Genomic DNA, 21,576 nt, shown 5'->3' with positions numbered 1-21,576 from the left:
AGGAACACTTTATTTTTTAGTGCTACAATTAGTTTAATAATATATAAAGATAGGTAGACAGTTTTTCTTTTTTAAGTCATTTTAAAAAAATATATATTTATGAGATTTTGAATTATATATATATATATATATATATATATACATATACACACATATGGTATTGCTAATGTCACTATAGTTTTTGCTACAACCACCACAACTTGCTACCTACTTATTATATATTTTTTGTTTTCTTTTGTATTTCTAATAAAAAAATTATATTAAAATTTTCTGTATGATTTTTTTTCAAATTATGCTGAAATTAAAATTTGCAAAATTAAAATTTAGTTAAAATAAAGTTGTAGAAAAAAGTATGATAGCATTAGTGACACCCTTAATTTACTTATATTTATAAATACAGATATAAACACATGTACAAATATTACACACAAGCCACAATAAAACTACTGTTTCATGTCAGCTCATGTTTTATATTTTTGCCAAGTTTGTTAAAACATGTCATTTACTTGAGTATGTGCATTGCATTATGAACAAAACAGTCAAAGAGATTTTATAATGTATTATTACAGCTAACATGTAATTAAGCTAACAAGTAGAACAGAGATTTGTGATCAATGCAGCCAAGAACATTCTGAGCTCCAACGCTAAAATGCTTCAGTAAATTAAACATCGATTATTAAACAAAAAAACAAAAAAAAACAAAAAAAACAAAACGAAAGCGAGTGGATAACAGCCCATGAGGACTCCAGCCAATGGCGCAGCTCGGCCAATCACCAACCTTACAACATCCTCCACTTTATCCAACCCATCGATTCTTTTCATCCTCAAGAAACGAACAGAATCAAGATGACATCCACTAGATGGAAACGTTTATCATCCTAAAGACCGAGAGAAATCGCGGATGAGGGAGACGATAGTTTGCCGTGTGTGGCAGCAACGCGTCTGGACCACTCGCGTGGAAGCACAAGATATCCTTTCCAGGGCGCAGCACCACTGCATCTGAGCGCTCAAAACATATTCTCAGGATACTCAGGATCAGGATATTGCAGGCAGGCACATAGGTGTGACAATTCGGAGCGATTGCAAAGGGCCTTGTGCGTAATTGCCTGCTAACGATTGCGCTTGAGAGATGGCGCAGGCACTGAGGAGCGCGAGCATTGCCGCGTCGTCCTTCGTCGGCTCCGTTGAATGCTTCGGAGTGAAGAATGGCGCCCGCGTCGTAGCCAGGTCCTCCCTCGGCGGCAAGGCCAAGCAGGTTGCCAAGCAGGCTTCCAAGACCTTGAAGAAGTCCTCCGGTGCCGGTGCCGATAGGCCGCTGTGGTTCCCCGGCGCCCGGGCGCCCGAGTGGCTCGACGGGTCCCTCCCCGGAGACTATGGTTTCGACCCCCTGAGCTTGGGCAAGAGCCCCGAGTACTTGCAGATCGAGCTCGACTCGCTGAACCAGAACTTGGCGAAGAACGAGGCCGGTGACGTGATTGGAACCCGCATCTCGAAGAAGGAGGAGATCGCCCCCACCCCATTCCAGCCCTACAGTGAGGTGTTCGGTCTGCAGAGGTTCAGGGAATGCGAGTTGATCCACGGGCGATGGGCTATGTTGGCCATCTTGGGAGCTCTGTCGGTGGAGGCCTTCACCGGTGTGACATGGCAGGACGCCGGAAAGGTACGGAGTAACATGCTGCGTGTGTGGGGTTGCATTGGATGCATGGTTTTGCTCGGTCGAGGGTTAGAGGGAGTAATATTGTTATGCGCGAGGATGCAGGTGTGAGGTGGAAGGAGGGCTTCATGGTGAGGAATGTGCGTGGGAAAACGAAGTCGTCGTGTGTTGGATGTGGTGGTTAGTTGCAGGACCGCATCGCGGCGGCAAGAGTGGTGCTTGATTGTGAGGTCTGTGAATGGGTCGGATAGAAGGGATGGTGGGGTAGATATGGCGAGGCTAACGGGTAGGTTATGGACGTGCAGGTTGAACTGGTAGATGGAGCGTCGTACTTCGGACTTCCACTGCCATTCAGCATCACCAGCTTGGTGTACATCGAGGCGTTTTTGGTGGGATTCATCGAGTTCCAGAGGAATGCCGAGCTCGACCCAGAGAAGAGGCTGTACCCCGGCGGGAAGTTCTTCGACCCATTGAACTTCGCCGACACCGAGGAGAAGAAGGAGACACTGAAATTAGCCGAAATCAAGCACGCCAGGTTGGCGATGGTGGCCGCTTTGGGATTCGCCGCTCAGGCCGCGGCGACGGGCAAGGGACCTCTGGACAACTGGGCGACGCATTTGGCAGACCCCCTGCACACCACCATCTTCGACACATTCTCGAAGTGATAGAGTAAGACAGTGTGTTTGTAGCCGAGAGTCGAGAGTCGAGAGCGATCTAAATGTAAGGAGGCAATGTAATTTAAAACCCAATTTCTCACTAACCCTTATTCAACCTTCCATGCGGGATTCTTGGTTGCCTTGATGTGTGCTATGCGCGTTAGCTTTCTGAAGCTTATTCCGACTTGTTGGTATGAAGTTGTCGGTCCTGGAGCACATTTCCATGTATCTTACTGGCATCAATGCCATTGAAAAAGCAAAAATCTGATCATTGAAAAGTCCCAATTCTGTTCATACACCACTTACGTAGAGCAAATGTGCCTCGATCAACTCGAGAAAAAATAAACATGTAGATCAAATGTATGGTAAAGGAAATCAACTGAATATTTATTCGAAAATTGTTAAATAAAACGTAATAATGAAAATCTTATTATACTCTCATATACTAGTATATATATAGCATATTATACTCTCATTATACATCATTATATTGAAATATACATTATATATAAAATGTATAATGATGTACATTATAATGTATATTATAATGTACATCATTATACATTATAATATGTACATTATTACATCATTATATTATAATGTACATCATTATTAGATCATTCATCATATGCATTATAATGTACATCATTATACATTTATTACATCATTATATTGCATTTATTACATAATTATAAAGATGTAATAAATATAATGCATATGATTAATGTACATCATTATACATTTATATTTTGTATTTATGTACATCAATGTAGATTTTATACATCAGTACAATAAGATTTTCATTATTAAGTTTTATTTAACAATTTTCGAATAAATATTCAGTTGCTTTTCTTTACCATACATTTGATCTACATGTTCATTTTTTCTCGAGTTGATCGAGGCACATTTGCTCTACGTAAGTGGTGTATGAACAGAATTGGGACTTTTCAATGATCAGATTTTTGCTTTTTCAATGGCATTGATGCCAGTAAGATACATGGAAATGTGCTCCAGGACCGACAACTTCATACCAACAAGTCGGAATAAGCTTCAGAAAGCTAACGCGCATAGCACACATCAAGGCAACCAAGAATCCCGCATGGAAGGTTGAATAAGGGTTAGTGAGAAATTGGGTTTTAAATTACATTGCCTCCTTACATTTAGATCGCTCTCGACTCTCGACTCTCGGCTACAAACACACTGTCTTACTCTATCACTTCGAGAATGTGTCGAAGATGGTGGTGTGCAGGGGGTCTGCCAAATGCGTCGCCCAGTTGTCCAGAGGTCCCTTGCCCGTCGCCGCGGCCTGAGCGGCGAATCCCAAAGCGGCCACCATCGCCAACCTGGCGTGCTTGATTTCGGCTAATTTCAGTGTCTCCTTCTTCTCCTCGGTGTCGGCGAAGTTCAATGGGTCGAAGAACTTCCCGCCGGGGTACAGCCTCTTCTCTGGGTCGAGCTCGGCATTCCTCTGGAACTCGATGAATCCCACCAAAAACGCCTCGATGTACACCAAGCTGGTGATGCTGAATGGCAGTGGAAGTCCGAAGTACGACGCTCCATCTACCAGTTCAACCTGCACGTCCATAACCTACCCGTTAGCCTCGCCATATCTACCCCACCATCCCTTCTATCCGACCCATTCACAGACCTCACAATCAAGCACCACTCTTGCCGCCGCGATGCGGTCCTGCAACTAACCACCACATCCAACACACGACGACTTCGTTTTCCCACGCACATTCCTCACCATGAAGCCCTCCTTCCACCTCACACCTGCATCCTCGCGCATAACAATATTACTCCCTCTAACCCTCGACCGAGCAAAACCATGCATCCAATGCAACCCCACACACGCAGCATGTTACTCCGTACCTTTCCGGCGTCCTGCCATGTCACACCGGTGAAGGCCTCCACCGACAGAGCTCCCAAGATGGCCAACATAGCCCATCGCCCGTGGATCAACTCGCATTCCCTGAACCTCTGCAGACCGAACACCTCACTGTAGGGCTGGAATGGGGTGGGGGCGATCTCCTCCTTCTTCGAGATGCGGGTTCCAATCACGTCACCGGCCTCGTTCTTCGCCAAGTTCTGGTTCAGCGAGTCGAGCTCGATCTGCAAGTACTCGGGGCTCTTGCCCAAGCTCAGGGGGTCGAAACCATAGTCTCCGGGGAGGGACCCGTCGAGCCACTCGGGCGCCCGGGCGCCGGGGAACCACAGCGGCCTATCGGCACCGGCACCGGAGGACTTCTTCAAGGTCTTGGAAGCCTGCTTGGCAACCTGCTTGGCCTTGCCGCCGAGGGAGGACCTGGCTACGACGCGGGCGCCATTCTTCACTCCGAAGCATTCAACGGAGCCGACGAAGGACGACGCGGCAATGCTCGCGCTCCTCAGTGCCTGCGCCATTGCAACGACTTACGATCAGTGTATCACAATCGCTCACGAGATGATTCGCACAGATATGGATTTGCTATTAGTCACACACACAGTAGGCCGTGCGATGGTTGCTCTTGGCCCGTGCCAGGATTGCACTTGGGCGGATGATTTGAGGGTAAGGCTAGGATGAAGTGGTGGCTCTAAAGGATATCTTGAGTTTCCATGCGAGTGGCCGAGAGGCGCTGGCGACCATGCCGAGAGCTCACAGGCGCCATCCGATTGTGGTGTTTGGATGGAATGCGTCTGATTCGCAGAGATAAAGAAGGACAATCCAGGGAATTTCGTGAACGTCAGAGTGGCGCCATTGGTTGGAGCACTGTATGCTCCATATCTTATTATCCACTATTTTCATGTTCCCCGAATGGTAGAAATCTAATGTTTTTTGAAATCAACAACCACCTCATTCGACCAATCCGAAATTTGATGTACGAGCCGGTGCTGAATGCAATGGAGCAGTTTCCTTTAGCTAGTGTTGAACTCTACAAAAATCTAGTTTTGGATCAGCTACTGGTCTAGTCTGACTGGACTTTCCCCGCTAGTCGCTTGTTGCGGGGGCTAGAGATGGAGGAATTTAGGTTGCAATCACATGCTGCGCTGGGCTACTCTACAATCCCTAGAAGGACCAGCAGAGATATACATCGACCTTGACCTCCAACGTAAGAAATTTTAGCTCAGGTTTAAAACCCACCTCGAGAAATATGTGATTTCCAGATTTTCTGCCCAAGTCCGTGATTGCACCCCCATAATTCATCAAAAGTTGATCGAACGGCGAGTGTAATGGCTGCTTATTCTGCGGCATGGTTATCAAGGTTGTTGAATTCGACTCTTACGGTGTGTAGGAACTTTAGAAAATTGTTTGTGCGATCGGTCTTACTGCTTGAAAAATCATGTGACACCTATTCATTGAAAAAACAAATTACGAAAATAGTGTGGATTGCAGATTAAGTTTGTGTCTGAAATCCTTTCCGAAGAGTTCTCAACATCTTATGATTGTATAGAAAATTCTATACTTACGTTTTCTTCTTATTTCTTGTATATGATGGTGATTTGTTGCTTATGTCGTGTTTAGCTTACTAACTTTTTAGTTTGATTTTTTGATTTATTTATGTTATATTATATTTTTGATAAAGATATATTCTATGTGTTACCTTCTTGATGTTATTATTTCTTGTGGATTTTGTAATATTTACAAAAAAATATGTCAAAACTATTTATTCTTTTTACAAAGATTAAATAATACTTTGATTGTAGCATTTGAATAGTGCATTTTTTCATTACTAGATTCAAAAATTTAAATATTAATTAGGATATTGAACAAAATAACATCAATATTTTTCATATTCAAAGCTTTGTTATTGTTCTTAAACTATGCTTAAAAGAGTTGGAGCTATTATTTTATTATTCTATGAGATCAGTTTCAAAGAAATATAATTAAGACTTTTATTATAATTTTGCTATTGCACTAAATTATATTATATTTGACAAAGTTATGTGGCAACAATTACATACCATTGCAAAAATCCCTACCATTGGATATAGTGAAGTATTTGCCAATAATATACCAACTCAACACTAGATTCAAAAATTTGAATTCCAACAAGGATATTGAGCAAAATTATAACAATCTTTTGCTTATTCAAACTTCTACCGTTTTCTCTAAGAAATCCCTTGAGAAATTAAAGCTATTATTTTATAAAACATCTTAAGTGAGTTTGATCTCAAAGAGTTAAAATTAGGATTCTATTTCAATTTTATTGCTATACTTAAATATAAAATTATTATGTTGTAACATAGCCATTATGTGAAAGAAAAAAAAGAATGATTATATTATAATAGAGCTTAATAAAAAATATCATAGCAAACTATCTTCAAAGTATAGAAAATAAATAAGGAGGTAATAAAACTTAATAAGTACTAATACTGCCTTTTGAAAAAATGACTTCTACTTATTTTGTAAAGCCATAATTGAAGCAAATAAAATCAAATAAGAAAAATAATTAATATAAACAACTTTAAAAAGGAATTAAGAATATGTTTTAGCAAAAATTATCTTAAGAAACTAACAATTGATACTCAGAGAGGATTGATTGTGAATCAAGGTCGAAATCAGATCCCAAGCCACAAAATTAGGCATCTATATCAATTTAGAGGTTCTTTGATTAATTAGAAAATGGAATTTAAGAGTAGACTAAATAAAAGTTCTTTTGATCATTGATTTGAAGTGATTTAAGTTTGTATTGACTTTGTAAAAGCTTTACAAAATTAAAATTATTTTGCAATAATTTTGATTTTTAAGAAATAAAAGAGCTTATACATTAGAGAATTATGTGAAATTAATAGATGATCTATGATCAGAAAGTTGTGATTGTATAATTGATATTATATTGAATTTATGTCATAATTTTGAGCTTGATTTAAAGATAAATTCAAAGGTTATTGAAAATCAAACTGTAGAATATATATTAGTTCGTCTTTATAAGATATTGGTAAAATAGACTAATAGTCCATAGAATATTCTGTTCAGGAAGATGGATGATTGATTTAGTTATTAAAAGCAGTTAATTACAGGATTTCGGTTAGAATCTAGAAATCAAGAGTAATTATATAGGAATTGTAGAAGTTTTTTGGAGTGCCAGACTGTGATAGTCATGAGCCAAGGTAAGCTTGGTGCTACCTCTTTGTTTCTTTGTTTCTTTGTTATTGAGGAGTAATGGATAGTTTCTGAATACTGAGAAGTGAGTTTGTGGAATAAATCAGAGATTGATTTATGAGTTATTGATTATGTAATTGGAGTACTAAGTGATTGAATTATATGAAGAGTTATTGAAAGATTATTATTGTTGTTTATTAAGAGCTCTGTGTGTTTTGACAGAGGAAGTCTGTGATTACAGAAATTATGTGAATTCAGATTTGTTGGAGTGAAGTTTGTTATTTCTGGTGTTGGATGGAAATTATGTCTTTTGAGAGTGTAGAGTTGCACACTGTTATTATTAGTTGATGAAGGAGTATTGTTACTAGGAAAAAGTATCGTAATATTTCTTGGTGTTTTAGTAGTTCAAATTACGGTTAATTGTGTGACCCTAACATGTAAGTTCATGCGCTTAGTCTTTTCCTGTGTTCGAATTTTCCTATACAGGTTTATTCTGAAAGGAATTTGTAGAATAAGTAAAATGATAATCACATTTTGGCACCGTTGTCGGGGATTGATAATAGCATTGAGTATTAAGAATTAACTGCCGGATGAGTAGATGGGAAATAGGAAGCAAATTCAACAGTATATAATGAAAGATTATGGTTATTAAGAATGAGAGCATTGCTGGAAAGAAAACATGCCAATCGAAAGAAAGACAAGAGAGAGCGCAAGCAAGAGAATCATTGCAAAATGAGCAAGAACGCAAGTTAAAAAAGAAGCGTCAAAAAAGTTGGATTAAGTCATGGTTGCATGCCTGTCAACATATCCGAGCATATGCAGAAGCTAACCGATCTCTAATATTTTAGACATATGTATCATTAAAAAAATTGCTAAGAGCACTTGTAGGAAATTTTGTCAATAGCCCAATGTATCTCTTGAGTTCATTAACTACAAGTGGAGGAAACACAGAAGAATTGGGTACTCTGTTGGATACCTTCCTAATAGTGAAAACTGTCGATTCTGTAAAAACTGGTTCTGTAGAATAGCATCAACTGCTTGCCAATAAGGACTAATTCAGCATATTTTAAAATCCATCATTTTTACCTCCAATTCAATCAATAAACTTATTCAAGGATAATAATAGTAAATTAAGGAGGTTGAAAAGTCTGGAAAAGATAATTGGAGAAGTCAGTGGTAATTTTAATAAGAGATTAAGCAACACATTTTCCTCTTCAATGACGACAAGTCGCCTAGCAGTTCCAATAGCAGTCCAAATGGGTGACATAGGCGATCGCACAACCAGCATGGTTCTATTACATAGTATTAGGGGCTTTTTGGGTGCAGATCCCGATCAAAATTTATCTCAATTTCTGACAGCATATGTAGCCAAAAATGGAAGAACTGAAGATATTTGGTTACGATGGTTGCCAGCAACCTTGAAGGACACAGCGTTTGAATGGTACAATTGCCAATCAGTGGGTCAATTTTTGAATTGGGAAGCATGGAAGAATGCATTATTAACCCATTTTTGGCTAATAGGTTTTGAGGATTATCTTCGAGAGAGCTTAATGAACAACAAAATGATCCTAAGGGAGGCGGTAGAATCATATTATGCTTGGGTGGCTGATATACTCAATAAGTGGCCGAATTATCAAATATCGGAGGCATTTATCTTATCCATATTAATCAATGGTTTTCACCCACCAGAGTTAAAAATATTTATAAAGAAAGCTCAACCTATTATCGTGTTTGCATCTCTTAATAGAGCCAAGGTTTGAGAGGAATGCCATTATGATCAGTTTTTAACTGCGGGAGCTATGATGATTCCAATTCAAGGCAGTTATCACAATCTGACTTGGAATGAATTAGTGGGTAGTTATTCTTAGATGTTAGAAACAAGGGCTACTTTCAGTGCCAATATTTAGGGGTTAGTTAATGTCACCCCTTTGCAAGCTATACCACCGAACGTGACAACAATGTATATTCCATATTTTCCATATAAACAACAAATATTAACTACGACAAAATTACTATTAATACTAGTCCCAAAAGATTTCAATGAAACCTTATTATTGAACCTGACGAAGAAAATGGTAGAAATGGCCATCAATATGGCCAAGGATAAAGAAAAAAAGTACAAGCCTACCAATACTAGGACCAATGTATGATGGAGTAATTGTAAGGGTCATGGTCATTTGGTAACACAATGCCCTTCACCCTCACAAATGATGGAATAATGTACATTTTGCGGACGAAAGCACTTAACAGTTAATTATTGGAATTGGCAAAAGTAACAACAATTCAGTAATCAGACCATGATCCCATTGACTTAGTGGGATGTCAATCAAGTTCAAATGAAAAATACATATGGATGAAAAGGAAATCGATCTAATTGACAAAATCAAACATTCAATAACTTTCAAAGTTTCAATTTTAATCAGGGGTTTGCATCAAAATCCAAGAACTATGAGAAGGAGAAGCAGAGGTATCAGTAATTTGCTCCACCGACATCATCGAACCAAGTATCTTTTATACCAACGGAACAACCAAGATCATTTTTTAATCCTACATGGAACAAACCTAGTAGGTATATACTAGTGGAGACACCCAATATGCCGGATGGGGGTATAAGAAGACCACTTCATTGTTTCCATTGTAGACAAATTGGTCATTATGCCATTGAATGTCCCAATCCTAGAACCAGTGACGATTATATATCAATGTGTGAGAATTGCAAGGAGTCGGGACATACTTATCAATAATATAATGCTCCATTCAATTTGAATAATCGAGATCAGTAAATTCAAAACCAAGGAAAAATAGAGGAGATAAATCAAGGTTCTCAAGATTCTCTGGTAAATTGGGTGGAATGTATCTAAGCCGTTCTCATCAGGAGTCAACAAAAGACAAAAGGACTAATTCAATATTTAAGTGAGCCTAATGCGAAGAGCCAATTGGATCTAATTATAGGGACATTCAATCTAGGTCCTGTTACTGACCTCTTACCTAGTATAAGTCTTGAATTGATTGTACAAGCCAATGAGATCCCAATTACGGAGGCCTCGGTTCCGTTTTAAGTTGTTACATTATCATACTATAATTGTTCAAAATTAAGGTGTCAAATTTGTACCTACTGTCACTCTTTGAAGCATAACATATGCATACAGAGAGCAATGAAAGATCGGCGACTGAAGTTGGAGAGAGCACTTTCTTAGCTACACTTTACATGTACTTTTTGATGAATTCCAAGTTTAGATGAAGGAGTTATAGGGCATTGAAGATAGTATGTATAATTCAAAGGCAGTAAATGAATCATTTTGTTGATAGTAATGGTTGGAGCCATATCTTGATTTCTTGGATGAATTTTTGACTCAAAAGTTTTGTGAGTGTGTGTTATTAAGTTAAAAAGCTATAAATCAAAGTTTCATGGTATTTGAGTACTTATTTTGTGAGATATGAAGAAAGTAGCATGCAAGTGTAAGTAAGTTAGAGTTTAAAGCTATTATTAGGATTTTGGCGATATCTCAAGATCCGTATCGAATTTGCAGTTGATTTTTTTTGTGGAAGTTTTTGAAAGTATATCCATATTTCATGTAAAATTTAGGGTTGTTTGGATGGTCCAATCGTGAGATATGAGTTGTTGAAGTTTGAAAAACATCTCGTATAAGGATATATAAGGTTTTAAGATCTTTATCATACATTTGGATGTTTTTTTGGTACTTGGGATTGTGTTTTGATGTAATTGCCCAAAAAAAGAAAATATTATATATGTAAACTTGGTACTTTATATCTTAGACTTGATTGAGTATTTAGTGGCAACTAGAAGTCCAGCGCTTTCTTGAAGCAAACTCTCTCTACCCCGGCACGGTTCTCTAAACAATTTTGGAAAACATCCTATCCGTTGAAAGATCCTCTCAGAGGCTTGAATTCCAAGGAAGCTCCGTCTGTTGTTCAATTTTGAGTCCAGAGCGGAAGAATATCTTACCTCACAGAGTTAAATTCAAACCAATGAAAAGAAAGAGGGTATTGTGAATTATCCTAAATATTGAACCCTTTGACATTTTGAAGGATTTGGATGCTATTCGGCCTTCTATTTCTATGAAGCAACTTCTAGCAATCACACAAGAGTGCCATTCTACATTGAATTCATCGTTAACATGGCATAGGCAATGTAATAAGGAAGTTTGTGAAGTCAGTTTGAACCCTAACTCAGGTGCAACAACCATCGATGTTTTGATTAACGATGTTGTAATACATGAAGTCTTGCTTGAGAATGCTCCGAGCACTTGGCTGTGGAGGGAAGAATAAAAATTATAATAACAAAATCTTAATTCTAATAGAAAACTAATAATGATCTAATTAGACCATAATAATGCTAAGCAAGCTTAATCAAATTCTAAAAAACCTCAAAGAAATTTCAAACAAATAATAAGAATTCTTAAAGAAATATTAGAAGGATCACAAATATCAGTCAAATACATCTCAATTCAATCTTAATTTAATCCTAGTTAAAATCCTATTAAACTTCATTCAAACTTTAGGCCAAAACTAATTGAATCTTAAATCCTAATAAAATCCTAAATCCTAAATCAAATCCTAAACAAACCTTAAACCAAACCCCAACCAAATCCTAAACCAAATCCTAATCAAATTCTAAACCAAATCCTAATCCAAATTTTAAATCCTGAACCAAATCCTAATTCAAACCCTAAATCCTAAACCAAATCCTAAATAAATCCTAAATCCTAAATTAAACCCTAACTAAATCCTAAATTAAACCCTAACCAAATCCTAAATCCTAAATCAAATCCTAATCCAAATCCTAAATCTTAAATCAACCCCTAACAAAATCCTATATCCTAAATCAAATCCTATTCCAAACCTTGAATCCTAAACCAAACCCTAGTAATTCCTATAACAGATTTAAACCTCAATAACTAATGAATAAACCGTTGATCTTAACTCAAATTTTACATATTTTTTAAAAAATAAGTTACAAATAAGCACAAAAATTAGAAAAATTTCGGAGTTACCAAATTGACGATAACCTCAAAAATGTGCTCGGATATTAGACGGCCTCCTTCTCCAATCTTGATGCCAATCTTCCAGAGCCAATATCTCTCTTTTATACTATTCGATTGATCTCAAAATTCTCATATATATAGAAAATCAAGTCTAATATCCTCTCATATAAGTTTCACTCCAATCCAACTAGTAGATTGTAAGAAATCTTAAAAATCCCTATTAGACCTAAAATTCTACTTTTTGAAATCTTGACCCACCTAAACTTCAATATTCCTCAATTCAACTATTAGATCGAGCTCAAATTCACAACACATATTAAACACCACTATAACCATAAATTCACAAAATTTCACCTATAGATCTATTACAAAACTCTTGAAATCACCCAAAACGTAAACCTTGTTTTATTTCATAAAATCCAAGTCATCCAAAACAAACCTTGACTTTGCAAAGCTCTTACAAAGTCATAACAACTCCAAATTATCCAAAATCAATTCCTATAGAAAACCTATCCAATCTTCTATCAAATCCCATTCTCCGATCTGCCAGAGAGTCCTAAAGTCGTCATCGAGACTCGGTTTTGTGCCTCAGGGTCTGATTTCGACCCTGGTTCATAACCGGCCCTCTCCGAGTATCAACATCTAATTTTTTTTTAAATAATTTTTACTAGAATTTACTCTTAACTTCCTCCTAAAGATGTCTATATCATTTATTTTTCCAATCTACCTTATTTTACCTTATTTTTGGCCCTCCAAAATAAGTAGAAGCTATTTTTTCTAAAAGGGCAGCATTACTACTAAAAGTTTTACTACCTTCCTATCTTTTATTCATATTTTTTTACCTTTTTTTTTAACTTGGCTCTTCTATAACAAGATCCATATTATCATCTTTTATCATATAGTCGTATTACAACATGACAATGGTGTTATGATCTCATTTGTTCAGGTAGATGGTGGTTCCAACGTCAATTTAATGAACGTTGATACAATGGATGCTTTAGATTTGGAACACTTAATACCCATGACATTGGTATTATGGATGGCAGATCATAGCTGGATTAAATCAATGGATATTTTATGGAGTGTTCAAATTATAATTGTCGATATTACGTATAAAATTGACTACATCGTCTTTTGGTTACAACTTTCAACTTTATCGTATCCAATTTTATTGGGACAACCTTGGCTTTATCAAGCGAAAGCCAAAAACAATTGGGGTCACGGTACTTTGATTATTGACAAGGACGGAGACAAAATGGTGTTATAAATGTACTCAGTCCACTATCACTGGGAGTTTCAATTGCCAGTATTTGAATTGACGTCGGACGATGAGCTTAGCTCCGATGATGATGCTATCACACCGATTACGAAGGTGCCTGTGGAGGCAACGCAACACCTTGGAGTGGTATACCAATGTGGAGGTCCGGGGGAATACTTTCTATACCCGACGGATTCGGAAAACTCTAATTATGTTAGTATTGATTGGATGACCAAGTATGATGTGCACCATGTGAGTGCCTTGGACACAAGATTTAGTACTTTGTACATGTCGGACTTATCGATTGATTTTCAATCAGCATGGGGATTGAAAGAAAACATCGCCGTTGCATCTTTATGTCAAACTATCAACTTGGCAACCACAGCAAAACCTCAAACAATTAAGGTCTACGAAGGTATTAAGGAACATGAGTAGATTTGTTAGACAGAATTTTTCTTGCATTATAAATCCACTTTTACTTGGACTTATGATGATCTAAAAGGTATTTCCGCTAAAGTTTGTGAGCATCATATCATTTTAGAGAAGAATACTAAACCGGATATTGGGTCAAATTTGTCCTCGCGTCAGATTGGCTAAGACCCATAGTAAGACCTGGATTTCCCATAATTAGACTGCATTGGGTTGACCGACCAATTCAGGTCTCATATTAGATAAGAGGACCCGGATTGGATTCTCGAAATTGGATCCAATTGGCTCTTCGAACCCATTGTGTGAGAATTGGTCCTTCTCTTCCTGCTGACTCCCGTTATTAGAATCAAATGGAGCATTTCAGTATGCCCCGGCTGACTGTAATCGAGTGACTGAACCTGACCACTCAGTATTTGTACTGGAGTTGGTCTATGCTCCCAATATTCGAGGTAACTGAATATTAATAAAATTCCCCTTTCTTTTTATTTTAACTGTATACTCGTGTTACAACACGACATCCACCCCCTTTGAACCTGTGCATCCTCCGGTATGCACCAATTTATCCAATTGCTGTTTGATTCAGAATATATCCTCTACGTCTTTGTCCAGTTCGTCTTCGTCACCTTCATTATCCAAATCACTTTCATCTTCTTGCTGCGGAATCTCTATACCTTCATTAAGGTCTTCCATATTCATCTCTGTGTGTCTTCGTTTAAATATTTTTACTCGCTTCCCTGCAATTGGTATTTTCAATTTTGTACCATCTAACTCCCATAACGAGTAAGTCGCATTATCATGAACTGTTGTTACTACATATGATCCAAACCAACGTTTTGAAAATTTTCACAAAGTACTATATTGATTATCTAGACTATTATCATAAACAAGTATCCAGTCACCTTCCTCGATTGCTTTTGGTCTCAATCGATGTTGCTTAACGAATCGTGCCTTGTTTTGTAACCTTACTCTTTTTAACCTTCCCAATGCTATCTGGACATCTTCCGTTCTTTGCTCCAATTGTCGAATCCTAATAGCCAGAAGTTCTTCTCTTGTCAATCCATCTTCCCATGGTAGCATACTCCAAGTAAGTACCTTTTCTTCAATCGGCATAATTGGTTTTTGACCTGTCATAAGTTCTACTGGCATATATCCTGTCACCGAACTATGTGTTGTTCGATCAGCCCATAATGCAAATGACAAAAGCCGTGGCCACTCTTTAACTTTCCCATTACAAGCTTAAACCAATGCTTTTACAATCGGTGGATGACCGCGTTCGCTTTTCGCATTCCCTTCCGGATTATAAGCAGTAATCAGTGATAGTTTAACTCCACATCTTTCAAAGAACTTACGAGCTTCTTGTGCATTTAATTCTCCACGATCTGCAGTGATTTTTCCTACGCACCCATAACAGCAAATGACATCTTCAAGCAAAAACCTACAAATCCCCTCTGTAGATTTTGTCCTCAATGCTCTTCCTTCTACTTGATTTGATAAATCTTCACGAGCTAAAACCAAATATCTCATCTGCCATAACCCAACCGGCATAATAACCAAATCAACAACCCATTTAAAATGAATAGCCAGAGGATACGTAGGATGAAGACCATCTCAATGTCGGATATTAGAATACGATTGACAGATTTCACATGACTCTACAAATGAGAGCACATCTCGATACATATTTTTCCACCAATATCGTTCCTTGAGTTTAGCAAAAGTAGTCCAGATTCCTCTATGCCTTGTCCATAAACTATCATGAAACTCCTTTAATAATTTTAGTTTTTCTTCCCTTTTGCCTATCACTCGTTGTGGCATCTCAATTCTTCTCTTCGGTCTCTTCCATAAGAATCCATCTCGAAGTAAAAATCCATATGCTTTTTTTTCTTATTTGTTTGAATTTTTTTGTAGACCAATTCCCCTGCTTAGACAAGGTATTCAAATAATGACCAATATCCAATAATTCTCCTTCATAAGATTCTTCAAGAAATAGCTTGTCTTCTTTGTTGAGATTTGATATTGAATAGAATTTCAATCCGACATCATCAATGTCTTCAACCATTTCGTCTTCCTTTTCATATCTTGCTCGAGATAGCATGTCTGCTACTAAATTGTCCTTCCCAGTGATATGCTTAAATTCTAGATTTAGTGACTTAATATAAGCAATCCATCTCAACATTGTAATATCTGGCATTGAACAGTTAATAATCATTCCAAGCAATGGCAAGCAATCTGTTTCAATTACTACTACTGCCCCAATCAAATAGTCCTTTTCAGCTTTCATAGCCGAAACGACTCCCCAAAGTTCTCTTTTGACTTGCGAATATGCACGCTGACGAATATTTAAAACTTTAGCCCCAAATCGAACTGCAAATCTACTCCCATTCGAATCATCTTGACCCACAGCCCATCCAACGGCAATTGGACTAGCGTCTACAGTAAGAATCACTGGTCTATTGCACTTATAATCAACCTTCCTCAATATTGGAGGTGACATCAAAAATTTCTTCAATCTTTGCATTGCCTGAATATGCCTTTCTTCCCATTCAAATCGGTAACCCTTGCGTAACAGTTCATATAATGGATCCGCTATGTGAGCAAAATGAGGGATCCAGATTCGATAAAATACACATGCACCCAAAAACTTGCAAACCTCTGTTAAAGAATCACAATCCTCTTTCATCCTTCCAATTGCATCAACTTTAGTCGGATCTGGTTTTCTTCCGTAAGATCCACATAAATGTCCAACAATTACAACCTCTCGTACTCCAAATACGGACTTCATACCCGATAATGTAAGATGAACTTCTCCAAGCCGAGTTAAAATCTTTTCACAATCTTGTATATGATCAACAACATATCTGCGACACCTCCTCGTATCTGAAGTTTCATCCTTGTCTCCTTCTCTGCACCCTTTTATAGGAACATCATCCAGAAAAGACATAGTCTTTTCTGGAATAAAATCTCTCAATACCTTATTCATCCCATTCATCATATGCGCAACTGAGTTGGTCGTGCCTTGAGGAAGAGTGCACATTCTAACCAATCCAAGCGGTGTCCTCATCGTTGTCATATCTCTACTTCCTTCGACAAGTTGAAATTGATCATAACTTGAATACAAATCACCCATTGAATAGATCGCCCTTCCAGCAAACGCCTCAGCAAATTCATCCACAATAGGTCCAATTCCTGCATTCCTGACAGTTATAGCATTCACCGGCTGCATATCTTGAATAAACCGTAGTGACCGATTCTTCTTAGGTATCGTAAACCATCGACTAGAATACGGCGCAAATGAAGGTTCTAATATTTTCATCTTTATCTTTTCTTTCAATAGTTCCACCAATTTAGGTAAATGTGCCCTCGATACTGGAATCGGTCTTAGATTCTAACGTACATGCGGTACAGTGAAGATAACCATAGGTGTTATAATATTTGGATCCACACACCCAATTTCATGAGATTCGAAGGCAAACGATCTACCTTGTTTAGCCAACATCTTTTTGAAGCAAGTAATTTCCTCCGGCAATAAAGAACCATCAGAACCAATCTTCAATTCTTCAAAAGTCTCTTCAGTAAACTGATGTCCAATATTCATTGGATCTCTTAAACTTGCTTCTTTTGATGCTTCTCCTATTTGTTCTTTAGAATCCTCTGGTAATGGTCTAGCAATAGGCTTTACCTTCTTATCTGCCGTTTTATATCTCGTCTCTACTGTGACTTTTGGTGCTTGAAAAGATTCAAGCATGGTATAAACCTCTCTCGAATGAATCTCAACAATCTTATCATTATCCTCTAACCCAATAGATGTAATCAATTCCAATGAATCTTCCAGTCGATTTTCTTCATAAACACCCAAAATCCTCTCATCATCTTGCAATGTACCTATCTTGCGTAATTGTCCTTCAATATTATATAATCTTTTTCTTTCTTTTCTTTTAAAATCATCAACTTTCTTATATATAATATTTCTATTCTCCAATATACCAATAAAACTCGCATCAAAGGCACTTTCATCTCGCGAGAGTACCTCCTCTTTTGTACCTCCATAATCTCGCTTTACAGTGGTACCTCCCCAAAATCCTTAAATCCTTCAACAATCTTTGGCAATGGTTTCTCCCTCAACCTATCTCGATTCCGTTCATGGTTAGGAGGTACTGTTAGAAATTGTACAGCTTTCCTCCCATCTTCGCTCCGTACCCTTGCATAAGCAGAACCATCGTCAAGTACTTTTGTTTCCATCCGTGTTGCCGTGATATAAGGTTGTCCTAAAATCAACAGATAAGATGTTGTATCTTGAACGAAGAAATGTTGCTCCGTCGCAACATCCCCAATCCGAATTTTGACATCTGGACAAGCTCCATATAATTCGCCCGGTGTGTTATTAGCTGCTCGTATTGCCCATCCATGTTCCATATCAATTGGCCATTTTTGCTTCTTATAAAGATCTTTAGACATGAGATTTATTTCAGAACCATGGTCGACCAAAGCAACTATTGGTTCTTCTATATCTCCTACCTTCACCAATACCTCAGTAGTTGCCCTTGCCCAATGCTTTCGAGTATAATGGCTCAAAGTTTCCATTTCCTTGTCACTAGAATCTTCGAAACGTACTCGTTGATTATACCCATTTTTTTCATTTATTGGTTGCTTGTAACCAATATCAACCTCTTCTTCATCTTTATATATTCTTGCATCAATAGCATGACTCATTCCAGTTTCGCCCATTAATTGCCTCTTTCGCTTAATGCTGTCAATGATAACATCATGAAATTCCTTCTTTGCAATTCCCAAGACTTCTTTCAATGTGAATTCCACCTTAGCATTTAATATACGTTCTTCCAACACCCCTTTCAAATTTGTTGCCGCTTCAATGTCAGAAAGTAGCTTATAAGCAATTGATTTGCTCTTATCTTTTGTCTCCGTTGTTTTTTCTCCCAATGATGCTGAGGTATCCTCTACAGGCAATTCTTGTGAAGCTGGCTCCCGAGCCTTGTCTACTCGAGTTTGCCTCTTAAAAGAATTTCCTTCTCTAATATCATCAAAATTTCCTCGTCTTTTTTCTTCCATCAAAGCTTCATGTTGGCTCTTAGCAATATATGCATGAACTGAAAGAGACTCAACAGGATCCCTCCAACTTGTTCTTCCTCGTATTGTAGCTGCAGTTCTCAATAATGCTTCTCGAGGTAATTTCCCTTCTTGCATTGTAGAAACGGCAGAAGCCCAAAACTCACTAGTTTCCGTACTTCCACCATTTTCATCATCTACTTTAGCACCATAACTTGTACTTTTTCGTACTACTGTTTCATGCTCTTTTAAGTAATCTTGAACCAATGCTCTCATTCCTCCCTTGCCAAAATTGGTTTGAAGAAGATCCTCCCTATCTTTCAATGCTATCTTCTCATCTTTCCAGCAAATAATTCCCTGCCGTATCATATTATTAAATTCGTTGCAGTCTTTTCTAGTGTGTGAAGCATCATCACACCAAATGCATCTTTGTACATATCCTTGTTTTGAAACATTCTTCGAATTGTTTATAGAAGTATTCTCTTCAAGTCTTGCTAATTTGATTTGAAGATCTCGCATTCCTCATATAATTTCTTCCATACCCATATCTGCTTTCTTTGACAAGGATGTCGAAGGTTGAACTGTAGGCATTGTCGGTGGTGTTGTACGTACTGGAGCTTTGGGTGCTTGTACTGTTTTCGGAATATTGCTCCTATCCTTCCTCCTTTCTTTTTTTGTAAGCAACCCCACCGCATCTTCAACGTTCTTCCACTTCGTTGTCAATCCTTCATCTTCTTCTTTGTCTTCAAGAAGGGGTTCTAATTTCTCTTGCAATTCTCCATCAGCAACTTGAAGAAATAGATCAACTTTTTTCGGCTTCAATGCCAATTTTTCTACCTTCGATAATTGAGAGTACTGCCTCTCAAATTCCCTTAGTAGCTTTGTTGCTTGCAAATTCTTATTGGGCCGTTCAATCCATCCCAGAAACAGCTTCTTAGTAACGCGATCAGCATCTTCCAAGAAATATTCGTCTTTCAATGCATGTGAAAAATCCTCCCATGAATTCCCACAACGATTCGTAATCGATGTAATGTGGTTCCTTATCTCCGGTATCGTGGCAAGTCCAAATAGTGCAACCATTTTCTTCTCAGAAACCCGATTTAATTCCATTTCACGAACATAACATCTTAAATACCTTGAAATATTCCTCCCATCAAATTGATCAATTTTATTGACCACTGCTTGCAATGCTTTGGTTGCCAAAGCTTCCTTTCGATCATTGCTTTGCTGTTGCTGCATTGATAATGAGAAGGCTTGAAACAAACTAGCAATAGACGGATCCATGTGCATACCTTGTCCTTTAGAAGACTCCCCACCAGAAACTTCTCCCAAAAATCCTTCAAAATTTTTATTTTCGTTTTCCATAAAAATAAAGATAAAATCAACCGAAATCCAATACCTTCTACCTCAAGCTTTCACGTCGGATTCACCACTTATGTCGTATTACGTGCTTTCCTGCTCGAGAACGCGCCGGGCGTCTGGCTGTAGAAGGTAGTACGAAGATTCTCCGATAGTCAAGCAGTCTATCAGTTTTTGACTGCTGGAATATAAACGACTGCAACAATGTACCATAAATCTATACGGATGCTCTTTGACTACTTGTCGAAGTCTTTTTTTTTGCCCCAGCCGATAGGTCTCTAGACGTTATCGAGAACCCCGAACAACCCAAACTGTTAATCTTCAATACTCCTTTATACTTACGATCTTGTATCCACTGACTGTCTTGTTAGATTAACCCAATAAATTTCATTCACTCCGCATACTCAATCCTATAGACACCCCTTTAATCCTTCAATCACAGACGTAACTCGATTTTACAAAACAGTCAAGAGTATTCAAACCCACTTCATTTAAAAATCCCGATTCACCATTACAACACTGACTTCAGCAGCGATTGTCTCAGTCTTCCCAAAACTCTACGAAGAAGAAAAATCCAAATTCTATGTCTTTCCTTCCCCGACCCGAAGAATGAAGCTCCTCTCTCTAATCCCTTTGATCTTCAATAACCTCCAATGAAAACCGAACTAGTAACCTTGCAAAAGCTTGAAAACTAGCTCCCCCCGATTCCCAAAGAAAAAAAGAAAACCCCCCTCTTCAAAACTATATCCCTCCTAACCTTATCCTCTGAATTTCTTCAATCTTCCATCTTAGATCCGGAATTGGCTCCCACCATCAAGCTTGGATTCAAAATTGGCTCTCGCCGTGAGAGCTTTCTCCTCCATTTTTACCTTTAAGAAATCCATTTACCGAAAACAACGTTCTCTGAAACGGCACAGAGAACAGGACAGCCTGAAACAGAATCGAACCTCGTAATCGGGACCACATTGAGTCGCCCAACCAATTCAGGTCTCATATTGGATAAGAGTCCAGTAGTAACCTGGATGTTCCCGTAATTGGGTCAAATTTGTCCTCACGTCAGATTGGCT

The 21,576-nt window shown here is 38.1% G+C and overlaps 2 protein-coding genes across 2 annotated transcripts; one reads left to right on the top strand and one right to left on the bottom strand.

Moving 5' to 3' along the window:
* The first annotated feature begins 1,049 nt into the window (after positions 1 to 1,049).
* On the top strand, positions 1,050 to 2,414 carry LOC112281442 (chlorophyll a-b binding protein CP29.1, chloroplastic). Its single transcript, XM_024517959.3, has 2 exons — positions 1,050 to 1,660; positions 1,960 to 2,414. Exons 1-2 carry the CDS (start codon positions 1,130 to 1,132, stop codon positions 2,317 to 2,319), a joined length of 891 nt encoding a protein of 296 aa, XP_024373727.1. The 5' UTR covers positions 1,050 to 1,129; the 3' UTR covers positions 2,320 to 2,414.
* A 1,014-nt stretch (positions 2,415 to 3,428) lies between these two features.
* Positions 3,429 to 4,813, bottom strand: LOC112281432 (chlorophyll a-b binding protein CP29.1, chloroplastic). The gene is made up of 2 exons (XM_024517946.3): positions 4,183 to 4,813; positions 3,429 to 3,883 (listed from the first exon to the last, which is right to left on the bottom strand). Exons 1-2 carry the CDS (start codon positions 4,711 to 4,713, stop codon positions 3,524 to 3,526), a joined length of 891 nt encoding a protein of 296 aa, XP_024373714.1. The 5' UTR covers positions 4,714 to 4,813; the 3' UTR covers positions 3,429 to 3,523.
* Between the last annotated feature and the right edge of the window lie 16,763 nt (positions 4,814 to 21,576).

Source organism: Physcomitrium patens, chromosome 4, assembly GCF_059467195.1.
Source record: "Physcomitrium patens ecotype Gransden chromosome 4, ASM5946719v1, whole genome shotgun sequence".
Taxonomy (NCBI): Eukaryota; Viridiplantae; Streptophyta; class Bryopsida; order Funariales; family Funariaceae; genus Physcomitrium; species Physcomitrium patens.
This window is presented reverse-complemented; position numbering and strand designations above follow the sequence as displayed.

Coding starts and splice junctions, on each gene's coding strand:
- LOC112281442 (XM_024517959.3), top strand. CDS start 1,130: ATGGCGCAGGCACTGAGGAGCGCGAGCATTGCCGCGTCGTCCTTCGTC. Junction 1,661..1,959: donor CATGGCAGGACGCCGGAAAG/GTACGGAGTAAC, acceptor ATGGACGTGCAG/GTTGAACTGGTAGATGGAGC.
- LOC112281432 (XM_024517946.3), bottom strand. CDS start 4,713: ATGGCGCAGGCACTGAGGAGCGCGAGCATTGCCGCGTCGTCCTTCGTC. Junction 3,884..4,182: donor CATGGCAGGACGCCGGAAAG/GTACGGAGTAAC, acceptor ATGGACGTGCAG/GTTGAACTGGTAGATGGAGC.